Here is a 21,166-nt window from a genome sequence, read left to right as displayed (position 1 = left end):
CATGGGCAGATACTCCCCAAAATTATGGAAGAAATAAAGATGGATGGGAAAAGTCTTAGAGGGCACCCAAGAACACGGTGGAAAATGTGAGTAAGAATATCTGTGGAAAGGAGAGGTGTGACCTGGCAGCAAGTGGAGAAAGGATAGTGGTTGGAGAACCGAGCGAAATGAAGAGGACTCGTCAGCACCCTGACCCGGCAGTAGCTGGAGCGGGATCCGGGTATAGATAGATTAAAAGAGTATGTCCCCTGTGTGGATAGTACTTTGATTTATACTGGAAATAGTAGGCTGTTTAATAGTACAAGGGAGACACTACGATGTTCTGTTATGGAAATAGCTGCTTAAATAAATCAGAATCAGATCGTAGACACAATACGTCATCGGTAAATGTTTAATAAGTATGTAACTGGGCTCAATAATACGTTTTTAAGACTATTGCAGGAAAGAAAGAAACTGTACACAAACAATTCCATTTATTCAAAATACATAATACAATTTGTGACGAGTTTCAAAAACATTTCCTTTTGCTACTATTAACTGTAAGCAAACATGTATTTCTGAATGTTTTTTATTGCGTTTAAAGAACAAGTACGGGGATTTCAGTGGGTAAAAGGTGATACTTGTGCCATATGAACATAGTGCAGATTAATCAACGATGTTTATACAAATGAAATAATTATATATATTTAGTGTATATACATTGCATATTATTACTGTGTGTTTTTCTGAAGTTTGATAAAAAATTTAGCATTGGATCTGCAATCTTTGAAAAGAGTGCGTCTTTATCCCATAGACATATCTTTACCCGTGACAAAGCACTATCAATTTCTTTTAGAATTTAAGTTACCGTCTTCCATCTTTAATAGTTTATTATTAATATTAACATCATTCATCAACAGAAATTACAGTCCTTCATAGTACTCGATTTATGAAGACTGTTCAAATCCAGAATGAGATTTTCACTCTGCAGCGGAGTGTGCGCGGATATGAAACTTCCTGGCAGATTAAAACTGTGTACCGGACCGAGCACTTGCCCGCGAAAGGCAAAGGTCCCGAGTTCGAGTCTCGGTCCGGCACACAGTTTTAATCTTCCAGGAAGTTTCACTGTTCAAATCACTGGAATAAGAAAACGAAATTATGTGTAACTGAAGAAAAATATAATCCCGCTGTATGTAACAAATAGTTCTTCTTACGTATAAAATCTTATGAAAATTACTGCATTAACATTTGTACTGCTTGTTTGAAGTTTCCTCCTTCACCTTCACTTCCAGAAACTTCATCAACGCACGAAATATCTTCGTGCATTAATGCACGCCTAGACGTCACGTGATGTATCCTATAACACTTCTCGAATACGCTCTCTTCAGACTTGAGTGTGCGTGTTGCAGTGAGGTTGGTCCATCTTCGTGTTGTTGATTCGGTGAGCTGGGGCATAGTACTGTAAACATAAGAGAACATGTCACTACACGAATCCACAGTCACAGCTCATTACTTTAAACAGTTTTTTGCAATAAACATTTAACGCAAAAGGTAACAAGCCATTTAATGGGGTGTGGGATTTACAAGACGTTTATGGGCAACCAATGATTCTTCAGAAGTTCAGTGCTTAAACAATCATTACAACTGAACTGACTTTGATCTGTAAAGTCTTTCTCCTTATTGTGATCCAAGCCAGTCCAACTGATAACTTCTGCACTTAACTCTTTAAGTGATACTAGTAAATATATATATTAATGGTCTTAAATGCAATATACGACTTTATGTATTACAAAAAATATATTGTATTCTATTAATATATTCACAATAGTTTCTCTGATAAGTGTGATTACCATTTTTACGTTTCTCAGTCGGTAGCTTTGAGCTGTCAACGAACAATGCTATGAATATTTATCAACGGCCTCCGAAGCATTCTACTTCAGATCTGGTTTCATGTTCAGGTAGCGTATTATGTCACCAGTGGATTCACTAGTCTGATAGCTTTTGATATAAACGAAGGTTAGTTCAGTTCAGTAACATATCCTGTATTATGAAGTATGAAATCTCTACGGGAGTTATTTGTGAATCATATGTACAGCTAGTTTACTTCCGAACCGTACAAGTAAGCAAATAAATTGTCGTGAATCCAGTTCCTAGTTACATACAATTTTACTGATTATACGCAGCGAAATGCTTCTTCTAATGAAGACTGGACGTTACAGATAATATTGTTTCACTAATTATTTCGATTATTTTGGCCGCTGAGATATAAAAAATTGTACCGCTGACAGTGCACATGTTTAAGTGGCAGTCAAATGAAAATGAAGCAAATGGAGAAAAGTACGTAAACTATCATTTCAAAAGCAATCGCCGTAACTGTTAATACATTTATGCAACTGAGAGACAAGACGGTCAGTGCCTACATGGAAAAATGTTTTGCGGTTGTCTACGAAACCATGACTATACTAGGTATACACCTCTCCCACCGAAGGAAATCGACGGCCATGAATATCTTTCTCCAGTGTTCTAAATATTGGAAATTGCATAGGGCGGGTCCATAAGTTGCCAAGATTGTTTCGACTACGCTGCAGAATTTTCGTTGGTAAACTCTTGCACTTCCTTCATGCAGGTCAGATCTCTCCCCAAGCGATTACCATATTTTTGGAGCCCTGAAGAAAGAAGTTCGTGGCCGTCGATTTCCTTCGGACGGAGTGGCGCACGCCTGGGTACAAACATGGTTACGTAGGCAACCGCAAACATTTTTCCATGAATGCACTGATAGTCTTGTCTCACAGTGTGATAAATATATTAACAGTTCATAATAAATAGTGTACTTGATTTTTTTCCATCTGTCTCGTTATCATATGACTGCCCCGTATAGGATGATTATTGAAAATATGCAACATGACGTAAAGAGCTTATACACATACTTGAATTTTATAGGGTCTTTTGGTCGGTTTTTACAGTTGGACGGCTCAGATCTACATTCGTTATTATTTCTTTTAGATCTATAAGAATGACTTCATCCAGGTGGTACAGTTCCATGTCAGATGAAGTTCTGCCCGATCGTGTAATGAACTGATGGGGATAGGTTACAGAAAAGCACGCGGAAGGTTCACAGGTTGGAGGAGACTGATGCAGATAATGTAATTACTATTTCTATAGTTTCAAAACCTACTACTGTAACTGGTGGTAGTCTGGTTAACAGTGCGTCATGCGGAACAGTGAGTAAAACGTCTAGTAAAGATAAAACAGGCAGTGTTTGAAAAAACGTTTCATAAAAGTTTTGGAACTGACTCTGATACTGAAGCGGCTGCAAAGGTAGATTTGTGTACTTTCCAAAAGTTGGTTGCGAACCATGTCCTTAGGGATATCCTCCTCCGATGATATACGTCTACTAAAAGAAGTTGCGGTTGCTAATTTCCTGCAGATTTTTCAAACTTTTTCAGCACCATCCCAGAATTCATGGGGGACTTAGAAATACATAAACAACTGTGCAAAAAGTATGTAATGATATGTACTGCAATTTTAAGCTGGATAGAATATTTTGTCACGTCTAGGATTAATGAAAATACTTGAGTGTGGCCTTTAGTTTGCCGAAAATTTCTTTGCAAGGAAACAAGACCGCTTTGAAGCGACTGTAGAATCGATGTTACTCATGTATGACATTCCAAACGAAAACATTTCTGCAGTATGGTCACTGTAGTGCTTTCAGAGAAATGAAATAATGAACACTTTGATTTCATATTCAATTACAGCCAGGTTCGAGGAGCAGGATCCTTTAACGCGAAAGCTAAAATCACGTTTCAGTGCGATGGTTCAAAATTTCAAATAATATGTTTCAAAATTTTAAAGAAGTTGCTAGCAAGTTCTGAATAGGTTCAAAATTTCACAGAATATGATTTCAATGAACTTACTAACATTTGAGAGTTAATCAAATGTTAGTGTGAGAAAATACGGTAAACACTAAGCACTTTCGTAATGAACCAAGGCACTGAGCTGGGCGTTTAGTCTGAGAAAGATGAACTTTGATATTTGACGATTTGTGCAAATTCAGTCAACTTGCTTGGAATAGCGGAGGAAAAAAAATTCTTGTAATTTCGTGCAATGACACGCACCAGGTCCCGGTGCTAGATCACAGTCTAGTACAGTACTAGCAGTTAAATTCCTCTGAGCGTGCACATCCAATTTGGAAGATATAATAACAGTAATGTACAATCGAAACGTTGTGCGAAGTCGACTTTTTTTTGAAACGCATATGCAGATCTCGAACACACAGCATGTCTAGGACACAAGACTTGAAAAATAGTGAGCGACTTTTCGACGTGCATAAACACCCTTTCTTAAGCTACGTAATAGAGCAAGTCGTCCATCCACAATCTTGTCATCCGACGAAAACTTGGGTTTACGCTGCTTCATTGGCTCAAAAGGTGACAGTCACCTGGAGTTAGGTCAGGACTGTACAGTGAGTACACTAGCAGCTCAAAGCCAATATTTTGAATGCACGAGATTGCTTTCCAAGCTCAACGAGGGCGGGCATTATCCTGAAGCAAAATCACTGTTGTCCTCACCTTTCCTGCAGAAGCTTGGCTTTCGGACTTACTCGCTGTAGACAAAGATTGATGTTTCCCCACCATGCTCTGTTGCTTATTCTGTGGTTCATAATAACGGAGCCACAACCAATCAGTGGCTACTATGCGACTGAGAATGTTTTCTTCTTTCTCTTCAAAAAGAATTAAATGTGATTTCGAAATTTCCAAATGCTGGTGGTCGTGTTTTTCTGCAAGTTGACGTGGTGTCCAATAGGCATAAACTTTGTGGTAATTTATACATTGACATCTGAAAATACTGAGCCCTGGCTTCAAGAGGATCTTTTTTTTTTAGTATTTAGAATAACTTACCCTTCCTCCGTCGAAATCCATTCCTCCACCTATAGTTAACCGAGCTTTTGCCTTTATGGCATCAGATAGTGACATCTGTAAAAGGAACGCAAAATGCATTAGCTACAAACGAGAAGACATGATTTTGGTAAAAAGAATATTTGGAAAATGAACGGGAAATTAGATCAGTTTACTGATTTAACACTTGACAACAAACTTTATTAAAAAAATGCCACTCTTAATAGACTTAAATAAAATGAAACTGTGAATAATTGCTGCTCCACAGGATCATTTCTGGACCAAAAAAGTTTAAGTTGTACACAAAATTTCAGTGCTTATATTTATATTCCTCCATAGACTTACAGTCTGTTCAGTAAGGTCGTGGTAGTGTCATTCAGCAGGAACATGTACATACATCGTATATGAACAACATTTTTGAATGCTATTATAATCAATAATACACCCCATCACCCACAGCGTCGATAATTGCTTACTTCTCCAGGACAAGCTTGAAACCAAGGACAAAGGTTCCTAATTATGGACTGTGAAAGAACTAAGGCGATACCTTTTCCATTTGTGTGTAATGTCGATCATGCTCTTACTTGACACACTGTAAGTAGTTGCACAGCTGCAAAAAGTAGATTAATTAAATGAATTTATCTAAGTGAAACAGATCCAAGATAGGAAGAAGGGCAGTATCGGTCGTAAATTTTTAATTTGTATACTGCAGATCGATTTCAGCTACGGTGTGGCCATCTTTAGTGCAGTTATATTCAAATTATGACGACTCATCAATAAAATAGCTCATGGTGCCATACTGCCATTACAAATAAGAAACAGTTGACAGTTTAACTATTTGTTATTTGTAATGGCAGTGAAGAATCATGTGCGATTTCATTTACGATGAGTCATCATGACTTGAATATAGTTGCACTGAAGATAGCTAGACAGCAGCTCAGGTGCTGAGATTCACAAGCACAACAACAAATTGAGGAGGAGCACGGCGTTCAGTTCATGTTCGTTAATTCTAACACGTGATTTCATAAAAAGCCTACAACTGTAACAGAGATCGGTAAACAAGCATCTTTCATCTGACAGGTTCTCACATCGGATTTATGCGTCGTGTCCCACAGTTTTATTGAATAAACAGTAATTATTCTTACAGAACGTTTGTTCGTGAGAACTGCAAGGATAATATAGTTATGCCATCACACACAGGGTTTTTGTTCGTACGCCAACATATCTTTGTTTTGCTTGCTTCCACGTGAGAGAACGTTTGCTTGTGCTGACCACAAGGAGAATATGTACTTATGACAGCACACAGTGTTTTTGTTCATATGCCAACATACCTTTGTTTTGCTTGCTTCCATGTGAGACTTGTAACAAAATTCCAGCAAGGCTACTGCCATCGCCAGTAAGAGGCCACCTATAAGTATGTAGAAAATGCCTGCGACGTTGCTCAGTGAAAGTTCGTTTCGGGACGCATCCTGTGAAGAAACCAAAGAGTCACAAATCAAATAAAATTTTTTTGAGATTTTTGGAAAGCGTGTTAATGATAAAATATATGCCCATGCTTTTATGTGACTTGATGGAATTCATAAACGTCTGAATAGCTGTTTCATCCTACTTGAAATAGTTTTTAGTTTTTTCCAGTATGTGTATATCTGGTTATAAATGGATTTTTTTTTCTTTATTGCAATTCCTTCCCCTGCCCCACATGGGCAGGGGAGGGCTGGCAGCGGCACAGTCCACTGCTCTTGAGCTAAAGGGCTTTACAAAAAAATACAGAAAGGTGAACTCTTACATAAAAGGGGGATAAAAAGGGGGACATGAAAAACACTGTAAATGGAGATGATGGGATTTAAAATACACACTAATACGGGGGACAGTTAAAAACTCGACATAAAATTAAATGAACACAGCTGGCAATTTGAAGTGCACTTAAAAACCACTGGAGGCAGAAACAAGTTAAAAGTTGGCCACAGAATAAAAAGTACACGAAAAATTATGGACAATATACAGGTCGAGCAAACAATAAAAACCACATCACCAGATGACACTGTATAATGGAACGGAACACAACACTAATGCAGGACATTTGATAATATATATAAACCTGGGAGGATCTCCCCCCCCGGAGGGGGGGAGGCAAAGGAGAAGGGAAAAGGAGGAGAGAAGGAGGGGAGGGAAAGGGAGATGAAGTGGGGGGTGCGGCGAAGAAGGAGGGCTGGGGAGGGAAGGGACAGGAGAGGAAAACAGCTCAGGAGGGGGTGCAGGGTCTTTGGTGGAAGGAGGTAAATCTGCTCTGGGAGAAGGAGGGTAGAGGAAAAGGGGGGCCCTGGGGAGGGGGGACAAGGCCAGGCTACAGTTGGTAGGAAGGGTAGATGTCACAGCAAAGTTCAACATCTGGGTGGGGGAGGTGCTGGAAATTTCGCTGATGAAGGAGATGAAGGGTGTGGAGGTGGAGAGAGGGAGTGATACAGTGACAGAGCTGCAGCAACAGGTGGAGAGGAAGGAGGAAACCAGGGGGTGGGAAGATGTTGGAGGAAAAGGAAAAAGGAGGAGGTGGGGAATGATATGAGGTCATATAGGAGCCATGTTGGGGAAGGAAGGTGGATATGGAAGGCAAGGCAGAGTGTGTGGCATTCTAGCATTTGGAGTGCCTTATAAAAGTGTGTGTGTGTGGGGGGGGGGGGCAGAGATCCAGTCAGGCGATGCTGTAAGTTTCAGGAAGCAAAGGCAGGAATGGGCTTTCTGCTGGATGGTCAGGAGATATAAGGGGTCCAGGTCAAGGGTTAGGCCAAGGTATCTCAGGGTGGGGGTGAGCTGGTTGAGATGACCATAAATGGTGAGGTAGAGATCATGGAAGGAGCAGGTGGTGTGACCTATGATGATTGCCTGGGTTTTGGAGGGGTTGATATGGAGGAACCACTGGTTACACCAAGTAGTAAACTGGTAGGACAGAGAGCCAGGAAGGTGGTGTCATCAGTGTATTGGAGGAGATGGACAGGTGAGGGTGGCTTGAGAATATCTACAGTGTACATGAGACAGAGGATGGGGGTGAGGATTGAGCTCTTGGGGACGCCAGCAGTGGGATAAAAGATATAGGAATTGGTGTCCTGGAGGGTGAGATAATAAGGACGGTGCGAGAGGAAGGAAGCGACCTGATGGACAAAATTGATAGGCAGGACGTAGGTTTGCAGTTTAAAGAGGAGACTGGGATGCCATACATGGTAGTGGGCATTTTGGAGATTGAGGGAAAAAATGGCGAAGCGATGAGAGTTAAGTTGGAGGGAAAGAAAGTGGACCAGGTTAAGGAGTTGGTCTTTGGTGGAGAAGGAGGGTCGGAAGCCACACGACGGGAGAGGACGGGAGAGGATGGATCTGGATACCTCACTGAAAATAGAGGTGATGCTGATGGGACAATAGGAAGAGTCAATGGAAGGGGTTTGTTGGGTTTGAGGATAAGAGCATGTGGAAAATCTTCCACAGGTCAGGGTAGAAACTGGTAGAGAGGATAATGTTGTAGAGATTGGGAAGGCTAGTCAGGAAGGAGAAGGGGCATTCTCTGAGGTGGCGGTAGATGACACAGTCACGACCAGGGGCCATGTTGCATTTTGACCGGAGGATAAGTGTAATGTTATATGCTGTGATTGGAGTGTTGATGTCGGAGGGGGGGCAAGTGCCCCAAGTACTGGAGACTGGGAGCAAGTGGAGCGACCGAGGTGTCAGCGTGTTATAAACGGATGTTATCAAACTAGAGTTATTGAACTACATGCCTGCGCTAATGGTTTGAGATTAAAACTGCGTTCTGCAGTTCATTGTCATCTAAATATACTTCGACAAAGCAGTACGTCTCTGTCTGGCAAGTTTTCTTTGACATTGTGTTTGTATTCGTGGCCATGAGCGAGGGGGATAAAAAAGAAGTCATTCCCATGGCCGGGGCTTGTGTAGTACGCATTTTGCCGCTAGGCGTGTAGATCGCAACTCATTGTCAGTTCAGTGCCGTGTGTGTTGTCGAGCTGGCTTGTTCTGTTCATCTGCAGTGACTGTTTTTGTTCTTGTTTCGTTTTTTATGATGACAAGTAAGTGAACAGAGTGCAGCTGTGAAATTTTGTTTTCTACTCGGTAATAATGCTGCTGGAACTGCTTTAATGTTGAAACGGCTGACCACGATGACACATCGGGAAAAAATGAGAAAAATGGTGACATGTCGATTGATGACAAAGGTCGTTCTGGAAGCACATCAACTGCCTGAATCGACGGAACTATTGAAAAAAATCTAGAGTTTGTGCTCACAGACTGTCGACAGACAATTGATCAAGTTTCAGAGATAAGCGGGTTATCTTGGATCTCGGTTTAGCCCGATTTGTGGTAGACAGGAGACTGGTTTTTCCACCACGACAATGCACCTGCACACACAGCCATCTCTGTTAGAGAGTTTTTGGCTAAAAGTGGCATGGTTCCGGTGCCCCAATCACCTTACTCGCCTGATCTGTCTTTTTCTTATTTCCATGCATGAAAAGGGGCATGAAAGGACACCGATGTGACAACATTAAAGAAGTCAAGCAATAAACGAGGGAGGTGCTGTAACCAATTCTTAAAGATGACTGCAAAAATGTTTCGAACAGTGGAGGCACCGGTGGGACAAATGTATTGGTTGTATTGGAGGATATTTTGAAGGGGATGAGGCTGTTTTATAAACATGGAAAAAGTAAGTAAACTGTTTATTATTTCACAAGTAATCGCCATAACTGTTAATATTTTTATCCCAGTGTTGGACAAGAAGGTCAGTGTCTTCATGGAAACATGTTTGCAGTTGTCTACTGAACCGTAACTGTACCCAGACATGTACCTCTTCTACTGAAGTAGATCAGCCACCAGGAATGTCTGTCTCCAGGGCTCCAGAAATATGAAAATCTCAAGTGGTGGGCCCACAAAATGTTGCCAAGAACGTTTCGACTACGCTGCAGGAGTTTCGCTGGAAAGCCCTTACACATCCTTCACACAGTACTGATTCTCCCGATGCGAGTTCCATATTTTTGAACTCCTAAAACAAGATGTTCGTGACAGTCGATTTGCTTCGGAGGAAGGGGTGCAGGCTTCGGTACAATTATGGTTCCGTGGGCCACCGCAAACATTTTTCCTTACAGACATTGAACGTATTATTTCACATTAGGATAGATGTATTAATAGTTGTGGCGATTACTTCTGAAAACAAAAGGTTCACTTGTTTTTTGCCATCTGCCCCATTTTCATTGGCTGCCCATTATAAAAAGCTCAGTTTGATTCGTCTCGACAGCGTGTGAAAAATGAACACATCTGGTACTTCGGTTTACTGCAGTGCCTGCAAAGTCACATCACTATGGAGAATACATTACAGATACTTAAATAGATATCCTTCGATATACTCACCTTGCAAGTTCCTTTACCGTCAGTCTGTTTCGAAGCTGAGGTTACTATATGTTTCACATTCGTCATTAAACATTAAATTTCGTTTGTTTACTTTTCTACAACCTGGATACGTATAAGTACGGGTTTAAGTGTTTCCTTTATAATGTTTCAGTAACTTCCATAAAATATTCGGTACTCTAACTTCACGGCTATTCCACACAACTGACATTTGGGGACTGATTGTCTAATGAGTTCAGGTTGGAGTAAATATTACGCATAAGCTGATCCAGTATCTCATTTATATTCGAACATCTTTATCTTTTTTGCGGCCGAATTCAAATATGTTTATGAGCATTGTGGTCATACGCTGATGAACAAAAACATTTTGACCACCTGCTTAATAGCTGGTTTGTACCTGTTTGGAACGAAGAATATCGCTGATTGTATCAAGGATCCTACTGTTTGGTGGTAGGTTTGTGGAGGTATGTGGCTTTATATTCTATACACAGGTCATATAACTCGCGAAAATAAAAGGTCTTAGTTTGCCTACGCTTAGATGGCGCCCGAAAGAGACCCATATGGGTTCTATAGAGTTTATTATCAGGCGAATTTGATCACGAGTCATCAACGTGAATTCACTATAACGTTCCTCAAACCACTGTAGCACGGTTCGGGTGCCGAGACGCGGACAATTATACTGCTGAAGGATGACATCGTCGCCGGCCGCTGTGGCCGAGCGGTTCTAGGCGCTTCAATCCGGAACCGCGCTGCTGCTACGGTCGCAGGTTCGAATCCTGCCTCGGGCGTGGATGTATGTGATGTCCTTAGCTTAGTTAGGTTTAAGTAGTTCTAAGTCTCGAGGACTGATGACCTCCGATGTTAAATCCCATAGTGCTTAGAGCCATTTGAACCATTTTTGATGACCACGCCGTCGGAGAAGACATTAAGAATGAAGGGAAGCAGGTGGTTCGCAGCTGTCAGCGTGTCTTCGATTATTGTCACAGGTCCATTGCAAGCGCAGAAGACTGCCTCCCATAGCATAATACTACTGCTCCCACGAGCCTGCGTCCGTCGTGCACCGCACTTTCACCTCGATGACGGCGTTTGTGGGGACGATCTGTGACCTGGTGTGGCAAAAATGTGATTCACCCGAAGAGCAGACATGTTTCCATTAATCGAAAGTCAATTCCGATAGTCCCGTGCCCACTGCAATCATAATTGATAATGTCGTTGGGACAACATGTGAACACAGAGGGATGGTGTGCTGCGGAGCTCCATGTTCAACAACGCACGATGAACGTGTGTTCCGAAACACTTGTCGGTGCACTAGCATTGTGATCATTAGCCAAAAATGCCACAGATCTATCGTATTTTACAGAGCAGAGAAGCCTCTGAACCCCACCTTCTGTGAAAAATCATGGACGTCCAACCATTTAGCGCCTAGTAGTAGTTTTACTACCCTTCTATCTCTTTGATTAGATGCTCACAACAGTAGCACGTGAACATTCCATTAGCTTCGGCGTTTTCGAGATACTCGTTCACAGGCTCTGCGTAATAATAATGTGCCCTTTGTCGAAGTCGCTTATCTCAATGGATTTCCCCATTTGCAGCCCATATCTTCGCTAGGGTGATCGTCCGTCCATGTCTGCTCCGCTTACGTACTTTTGTTACCGCGTCACATGCCCGGAACGCCACCAGGCACCACTCAACGTTGCGTTGGGCAGTGGTCATAATGTTTTGGTTTGTCAGCGTATTTACTCCTCAGATATTGAAGTTGTATTGGCTGCGAGAGTAGAAGGTGAGATTAAAGAGAACAGACGTCCAACACGTTTACAGTTTTGTGAAATTTAACATGAGACTAGAATTAAAAAGATGTTTACTAACGAACTTTCGAGAAACTGTCGTGATAAAAAGGCTAATGTTGAAAAGTAGAATGTCAACGGCAGCATGTTATAGAGGACACTTAAAGGATTTGATATTATATCTTTAGTACTATTTTAAAGATAAGTTATCTACTACGGTAAACATCAGTAGCGTGCAATGAACTCAAGCAGTGCTCATTACCTGTTTGTCGCTGTGCTTGCATTCCGTACGGTCGTACCACCACCGATTCTTCAGTTTAGTGAGGTCACCATTTTCAGTAAGAGACAGCACAGCAAGATTTATTTCGTCCCTGCAATAAGAGCATCAAGTGAATTGTTAACTGTAATGGGTCTTTAAATTAGTTAGCTAATGCCAGAAATAAATAGCAGTGCGTATACTCTCGTAAAAGTGGAAGAATTCCACCTGAATTATTTTTCAGTAGCCATAAAATGAGAAAATGTTACATCTGTTCGTTGTTCTGATTTAACTAAGATGATCTATTTTAGTCTTGACTTTGATGTCACTGAAAGACAGTAATTAACTTGAGAAAACTGTTTGTGAAGTTGTGTAGTAAGGAAGTACGTAATCGATTTTAATCAAGAGACTGCTCTTCAAGGAAATGCATTATTATGCTGTTAGGTCCTTTTCTTCGATCAACTTGTGAATGATGTTAGTAAAACAGTAATGAAGACAGCCTAATGTAGAAACCAATACAGTGTTACAGTGGATCTGGGATACGTTTTTCAGAAGTACACGCACCAACTGCCAAGTGCACTGACTGTACGAGTCATTTTCTTATATTTACCATCAGATTTCCGTTAAATTCTTGAACTGTATATCAAAAACTATTCAGAGGCTAAACATAAATATTACTGACAGCCGCAAACGTTACATACACGTACCCAACTATAACGTCCGATTATAGCGTAGCATTCTGTCTCGAGGTACGTCAAAAGTAGAGTAAATTTTAAAGTAAAAGCAGCCCTGGGACGAGACAAAGTGAGATAATATCCGGAGTAGTCCAGATAAATGAATACCAGCGAATTAGTGATTACACAGAACTCTTTTGAAATAAATATACTATGGCGAATGAGAAATTCCATCAGTTGCAATTGGGCCTTGAAATAAATCCAACGGCGACAAATGAAAATTTTTTCCAGACCGGGACTCAAACCCGGTTTTTCCAGTTTTTCGCGAGCAGTTGCTTTAACAACTTCGACTATCTGAGCACGCTTCCCATCCAACCCAAATTTTCATTATTCACACAATGCGCATGTACTGTCTCCCAATCCATTATCCTCATTACTCGCAGCCTCACCTGATTCCCACAAGAGGTCAAATCAAGAGTGCATCGGCACTGAAGGTATCATTATTTGCCATCAAAGCTTATATATTTATTAGTATGCTGTCTGTTCTTTAGGCCATGTCCGAAAGTACAGGCACCACACATGTAAAGATATACTATGTTCCTTTTTTATAGGTAGGTGTTGTTGTAGGTGCGTTTATAGAACACACTGAAGTACAGTTTTATTGTGTCTATTTCATTGTTTCTATTTTTAAGAGTAGATAACGTAAACTATGTTCCTCTCATAAATACAGGGACGGAACATATTGTCTTAATCATATAGGACAGCAATACACCTGTAATTAAAGTTTCAGTAAAGGTACTGTTGTCTAATTATCCCTTTCACGCCGGCTGCGCACGAGCGCCAGTCCCGCCCCGTCGTGCCCGCTGCACGGCCCGTTTTTCGCGCTCCCCGCGGCTCTACTGTGTTCTACTTTCACAGTCGTAGTGTTATCGCAATCATTGGACATTGGACTTGGGAAAATATTTATACAAATCACACATGTTTTTGATATTGTGTGTCGTATCTGTGGAAAAATCCAAGTGTGGGGATGTCAATGGAACAACTGGAGTAGCACGTGTACCTGATATAAAAGCAGCTACTATAGGTGTTTCAGGTTCATCGTCAGATTCGGCCGATGATTCGCCTCCATCTTCAAAGCCACCACTCAGTATGAGAGAAGGAGCTTCCTCCACAGTATATCGCTTATCTGCCGTATCACTTTTAGCACAAACTTACAACACGTCACTTCAGATTAGAAACAAGGCGGGAAATGAGCAGTGCAACTCAGGCAAACGAACGCTTTGAAACTGAATGTAATTGCCATATAGTGACTCTGTTGTTAACTACAGACTTTGAACAAAGCCGCTCGATAGTGCATGGGTCAAACTTCCAAACGAGTCGAGCGTAGTGAAGCGGAGAAATACACTCCTGGAAATTGAAATAAGAACACCGTGAATTCATTGTCCCAGGAAGGGGAAACTTTATTGACACATTCCTGGGGTCAGATACATCACATGATCACACTGACGGAAGCACAGGCACATAGACACAGGCATCAGAGCATGCACAATGTCGGCACTAGTACAGTGTATATCCACCTTTCGCAGCAATGCAGGCTGCTATTCTCCCATGGAGACGATCGTAGAGATGCTGGATGTAGTCCTGTGGAACGGCTTGCCATGCCAATTCCACCTGGCGCCTCAGTTGCACCAGCGTTCGTGCTGGACGTGCAGACCGCGTGAGACGACGCTTCATCCAGTTCCAAACATGCTCAATGGGGGACAGATCCGGAGATCTTGCTGGCCAGGGTAGTTGACTTACACCTTCTAGAGCACGTTGGGTGGCACGGGATACATGCGGACGTGCATTGTCCTGTTGGAACAGCAAGTTCCCTTGCCGGTCTAGGAATGGTAGAACGATGGGTTCGATGACAGTTTGGATGTACCGTGCACTATTCAGTGTCCCCTCGACGATCACCAGTGGTGTACGGCCAGTGTAGGAGATCGCTCCCCACACCATGATGCCGGGTGTTGGCCCTGTGTGCCTCGGTCGTATGCAATCCTGATTGTGGCGCTCACCTGCACGACGCCAAACACGCATACGACCATCATTGGCACCAAGGCAGAAGCGACTCTCATCGCTGAAGACGACACGTCTCCATTCGTCCCTCCATTCACGCCTGTCGCGACACCACTGGAGGCGGGCTGCACGATGTTGGGGCGTGAGCGGAAGACGGCCTAACGGTGTGCGGGACCGTAGCCCAGCTTCATGGAGACGGTTGCGAATGGTCCTCGCCGATACCCCACGAGCAACAGTGTCCCTCATTTGCTGGGAAGTGGCGATGCGGTCCCCTACGGCACTGCGTAGGATCCTACGGTCTTGGCGTGCATCCGTGCGTCGCTGCGGTCCGGTCCCAGGTCGACGGGCACGTGCACCTTCCGCCGACCACTGGCGACAACATCGATGTACTGTGGAGACCTCACGCCCCACGTGTTGAGCAATTCGGCGGTACGTCCACCCGGCCTCCCGCATGCCCACTATACGCCCTCGCTCAAAGTCCGTCAACTGCACATACGGTTCACGTCCACGCTGTCGCGGCATGCTACCAGTGTTAAAGACTGCGATGGAGCTCCGTATGCCACGGCAAACTGGCTGACACTGACGGCGGCGGTGCACAAATGCTGCGCAGCTAGCGCCATTCGACAGCCAACAGCGCGGTTCCTAGTGTGTCCGCTGTGCCGTGCGTGTGATCATTGCTTGTACAGCCCTCTCGCAGTGTCCGGAGCAAGTATGGTGGGTCTGACACACCGGTGTCAATGTGTTCTTTTTTCCATTTCCAGGAGTGTATGACTCGAGGCAGAGATGCTGCAGCAGTCCACCAGTTGGCCGCACTCGACTGCAGCAGCAGTCCACTGGCTGGGCGGCACATTCGCTCCCGACTTCTGCAGAAGTTCAGCGTAACGAAAGGGTTAAGTGTATAAGATAGTGTGGTACTGCAGGTCTAAGCATATTATTAGCGAAGAATGAAGCAGAAGACTAGATGTAAGACAAAAACTGTCTTTCGCATTATTTCTAGGATAACGTTTTTATCAAAGAAGGAAACGTATAGAAGAAATGTGTATAACAGATAGTATCTGAACGTGGGAGCAGAAAATGTATTATTCAAAAATGAGATTAGCGATAAACATCATAAAATTGGGGCCCCGTAGTAAATACGCCAGAATTACCCTACCTTGGAAGCGAAATAAAAAAACACAGAAGAGGCAAAGGACGCTAAAAAATCAAACTGGCACAGTCACAGAGCGCATTCAGAATAGGTTCTGACTCTGCTAAAGAGTCTGCGCTGGTTTGAATCTTTCTAGCAGATTGAAACTGTGTGCTGGATTGGGATTCGAAATCGGAACCTTTGCCTTTCGCGAGGAAGTTCTTTACCGACTAAGCTGCCCAAGGGTGATTCATAACCCGCCGTCACAGTTTACTTCCAATACTTACCTTATACCTTCCAACCTTTCAAACTCCACACAATTTCTGCTGCTTATCTTTCTGGAGTAGGACTCCTGGAAGGAAGGATACAGCACAGAAACCATTTAGTCACAGTTTTAGGGAGAAGTTTGGAATGTATGAGAGATGTACTGGCGGGAGTAAAGCTGTGAACACGGGTCATCAGTTGTGTCTGAAGAGTCCATCAGTAGAGTACTTGTTCACAAAAGACGAAGATTCCACGTTCGAGTCCCAGTGCTGTACAGTTTAATCTGCCAGAAAGAGGGCATTCCTCACTGAAAGAAAGCCACTAGCGTCAAACATAGATCTTGAGGAAGACATTTTTGGGAATATACATCTGGAGCATACCATTGTATGAAAGTGGTTTACGCACTATGGGTAAACAGGAAAAGAACTGAATTGAATCCTTACAGACGTGGTACAATAAATGGTCGCTGAAAATTAAGTTGGCTGGTATGATAAGAGATGATCATGTTTCCTGCAGAGAGTGAAAAGAAAGGAATGTCTAGAAAATACTGCCTAGATTATTGTACATATGTTAAGCGTTTAGGATACTAAAGAAAGACGTGGGGGAAAAAACTGTAAGGAAAGGTAGAGATTGGAGAATACCTAACGAACAATGGAGATCCTTGGGTGTAAATGCTACCCTTAAGAGTTTGGCACTGAGGAGGAAGTTATGACAGGCTGCATAAAAACGGAACACTGATGACTCCTCCATTCCCCTCACCTCCTCCTCCTCTTCCTCCCCCCCCCCCCGGCCAACACAAATTCAAATGCAGTTAAACTTGTCTATCTTTCCATGTGTTATTCGATCAACAGTAAGCGATTGGGCTACAGTTAAGCAGAGGCGCCTGCATGTTTTCATGTTAATAGAGGTAAAACATTTTCCTCATGGACATGATTCAGAAAATTTGAGGGAATTTATATCTTATCAGCATTTTCTCCTATTAGTTTCTTTATCACACTTAGAATACCTCGTAAGTGTTATAAACAAGCTAACAATACAATTACAGTAAAGCCTACTTTTATGGTCTCAGATTTTTAGTTTTCTAGATATTTACGTTACTTCCTGTAGATCCTGTCATAGACCCCATTTTCTCAAGTAATTGTTTTTCTGTCATTTAAAAATTCGAATGGATGATATTCCAACATGTTACACTTTTGGACCACTACCACAAGCTTCAGCATCGAGCTTCAAATCGATTTCTTTGGAAACTTCATCTGGAACAGCGCGACCGCTACGGTCGCAGGTTCGAATCCTGCCTCGGGCATGGATGTGTGTGATGTCCTTAGGTTAGTTAGGTTTAAGTGGTTTTAAGTTTTAGGGGACTGATGACCTCAGAAGTTAAGTACCATAGTGCTCAGGGCCATTTGAACCATTTGGAAACTTCCCCGTGTTCCTGTTTGCTCACAACCCGCAGGATAATGCAATATATAAAACTATACAGTTTATATCAGATTAGTTAGCGAATGGAGCCTGGGGATCAGTGGAAGAAAAGACTCCACGGGGTGGGAGACGTGAGAGGAGGAATGCTTAGTTTCTTTGTCTAACACTGTTGACAACTGAGGTACGCACTTGTATTGAATCACTTAGTAGCCTTGGTACGAATGACACACCGAAGTCACAGCAATTTGTGAAAGGGCATTAAAGAGACTTTCATGTTCGATGTGTTGCTTATTTATAGTTGTGAATATTAAATTAAGTGAAGACTGTTACACAATAATGACTCAAAGAGCGCCACTCACAGTTAGATCGCACAGGATGACAGACATTCCAATGACGACGAGTATCTACTTCTACCGACAAGTACCAATCAACAGTCACACAATAAAAATGAAAAGAAATATAGCACAATATGCTACTTCAAATTAGCACCTGACAGTTGTTGACGATTATTTGAATACTGAAGAACTAAGCATTTGTCGAATGTGTTTTCTCTTGCAAATGTTTTGTTAAACCAATAGTCATTTTAGGTTTGTGAAGATATGTGCACCCCATGACTTGGGAACTGGAAGAACTCCGAGACAGAACGTACACCATGGATATATTTCTCAATGTGACCGCGTACATGTATAATAGTTTCGTCATTCAGTCGATCGGCAGCTTCATTTCATTTTGTTATAGCTTATTACTAAGGCCTGGAGTTTATTGACATGTGATCTTCCTTTTCTTATGAGCCACGCATTATTCAAAAGTACTAAAATCTTGACTCTTCTGACTATATAAATGTATATGTATGTTTTATTTTTCGTCATGTACGTTCTGTATAGTATTTAATTTTTCAAGGATATGTCATTTTCTAGATTTTACTCCGTTTTTTCAAGTTTGTGTTTAGCGTCACATCAATTCACTCCTTTAATATTTGCAAGAACGAACAATGCACATCCTTCTAGATAAAAGCAACAGTGTTTTTCAAGATGTATTGGTACATGATGAAAATAAATTAATAGCTCATCTGTTTATTGTCATTGTCGCATCCCTCACTAACGTTAACTTGCATTAGGTATGAATATTGTAAAAAAAATCGACATTTTGTATCGATATTGTACCAAACGTAACATATGCTACTGAAATATCGATACATATATGTCGATATTTTAGATTAGTTTTGAAACTAAAGGAAAATATGTGAAGTATACGCTTCAGTTATTCCAGAAAATGTTGAAAGATTTTCTAACTAGAAGCACATCTTACCCGTGCATGTTCCCTCACTTTAGAGAACCCGTGCATGCTGTTTATACCCTGCAGTAGCTCTAAGGTGGTTCTTCTGTTTTTGGCACACCGTCGAAGAACGAGATTTCTTAAAGAAAGACTTAGCAATTTAAGTTATTCGAGCCATTTCCAAAGTTTCTCATTACCCTAGATCATTTTATAACTCACTTTACTAACGTTTTGTGTACCTTTTATATAGTTTCATCGATATTTTCAGATCATTTCAGTGATAATTTTCTAGGTGTTTAAGGTTATAAAAATCGAGTCCCTGCAGTTACACGTCATTTTTCATGTCCGTAAGCTAAATGAATTCTCACTAAGGGCGGCTGCCCCACTCCCACCACTGCGGGTGCCACTGCAATGGGAAGTGCGTACCTGAGAGGTGAGCCCAGTGGAGTAGCTACGCCGAAGCCCTTGGCGTCCAGGTTGCGGCCGACCTTCATGGTGTCGCAGGGCTCCCTCTCGTTGATGTAGTCGTTCTTAGGGGACTCGATCAGCAGCGCGTACTTCCCTTTGGAGTTGCGGACGCGTCTGATGCCCTCGTCGTACGTGCGCACGAACACGTGCTTGCGGGAGTTCATGAACTCCCACATCTTGCTGTACAGCGTGATCTGCGACCTCTGTCAGAACAATACAGGAGTTTATTAATATAAGTAACTGAAGCGCAGTGTGAACTGTGAAGGAGAAAAGTTAATGCGATTGCACTGAAAGGTACCGATTATACATCTGGTTAAACTTTAAAGTTCAGTAACTTTTGCTCTTAATTTAATTCCCGTATTTGGCAGTGAGCGTTTTCAGTTATCAAGGCATTGTGCTGTACTTCGTGGTACATGTAAACATAAGATATTAGATATAAATTGAGGGATACCTCCTAATACCGTGTCGGACCTCCTTTGCCTGGAGTAAAGCAGCAGCTCGACGTGACAGGCAGTCAACAAATCGTTGGAAGTTCCCCGCAAAAATATTGACCCGTGCTGCCTCTATAGGCGTCCATAACTGTGTTAGTGTTTTTGGTACTTGTGCATGTAAATACCTCTCGATTATGACCCATAAATGTTTGATAGTATTCATGTCGGGCGATCCTGGTGGCCAGATCATTCCCTCGGATTGTGCGGAATGTTCTTCGAACCAATCGCGAAGAACTGTGACCCGAACACATGGAGCATTGTCACGCTTAAGAATTTCATCGTTGTTTGGTAACATGAAGTCTATGAATGAATGCAACTGGTCTCCAAGTAGCCAAATACAACCATTTACATTCAGTGATTGGTTTAGGTGGACACGAGGACCCAGTCCACACCATTATGGAGCCCCCACAAGTTGTGCAGTTTCTTGTTGATAGCTTGGGCCAATGGCTTCGTGGGGTCTGCGCCATACTCGGACCCTACCATCAGCTCTTGCCAACTGAAATCGGGGCTCACCTGACCAGGCCATGGTTGTCTAGTCGTCTAGGGCCCAACCTACATGGTCACGATCCAAGGAGAGGCGCTGAAGGTGACGTCATCGTATTAGCAAATGCACTCGCGTCGTTCGTCTGCTGCCATAACCCATTGCTGAATTTCGCCGCTCTCTCCTAAAGGATACGTTCGTTGTACGTTCCACACTGATTTCTGCGGTTATTCTGCGTAATGTTGCTTGTCTGTTACCACTGACGACTCTATGCAAACGCCGCTGTTCTCGATCGTTAAGTGATGGCCATCGGCTACTGCGTTTTCCGTGGTGAGAGGTAATGCATCAGATCTGGTATTCTCGGCACGCTCATCACACTGCGGATCTCGGAATGTTGTATTTCCTAACGATTTCCGAAATGGAATGCCCCATGCTTCTACCTCGAACTACTCGCTTTCAAAGTCTTGGCCATAATCACGTCAGAAACTTTTCACGTGAACCATATGAGTACAAATGCCAGTCCGCCAGCCAATGCACTGCCATTTTACACCTTGTATACGCGATACTACAGCCAAATGTCTATTCATATCGCTATCGCACGA

The 21,166-nt window shown here is 42.4% G+C and overlaps 1 protein-coding gene across 2 annotated transcripts in view; it reads right to left on the bottom strand.

The window, feature by feature from the left end:
- Window positions 1-454: 454 nt before the first annotated feature.
- The window catches only part of LOC126187579 (glutamate receptor 1-like), a 417,690-nt gene continuing 396,978 nt past the window's right edge, over window positions 455-21,166 (bottom strand). For both annotated transcript variants that reach the window (XM_049928746.1, XM_049928747.1), the window contains exons 15-19: window positions 19,551-19,795; window positions 12,315-12,423; window positions 6,206-6,343; window positions 4,878-4,952; window positions 455-1,438 (exon numbers count right to left, since the gene is read on the bottom strand). In XM_049928746.1, coding sequence (XP_049784703.1) covers window positions 1,364-1,438; window positions 4,878-4,952; window positions 6,206-6,343; window positions 12,315-12,423; window positions 19,551-19,795 — 642 coding nt within the window. In that variant the 3' untranslated portion in view covers window positions 455-1,363. The remainder of the gene's footprint in view (window positions 1,439-4,877; window positions 4,953-6,205; window positions 6,344-12,314; window positions 12,424-19,550; window positions 19,796-21,166) is intronic.

The sequence above is a fragment of the Schistocerca cancellata genome, chromosome 5 (genome assembly GCF_023864275.1).
Source record: "Schistocerca cancellata isolate TAMUIC-IGC-003103 chromosome 5, iqSchCanc2.1, whole genome shotgun sequence".
Classification (NCBI taxonomy): domain Eukaryota; kingdom Metazoa; phylum Arthropoda; class Insecta; order Orthoptera; family Acrididae; genus Schistocerca; species Schistocerca cancellata.
The sequence above is the reverse complement of the archived record's forward strand: the minus strand, read 5'-3'. Positions and strand labels throughout refer to the sequence as shown.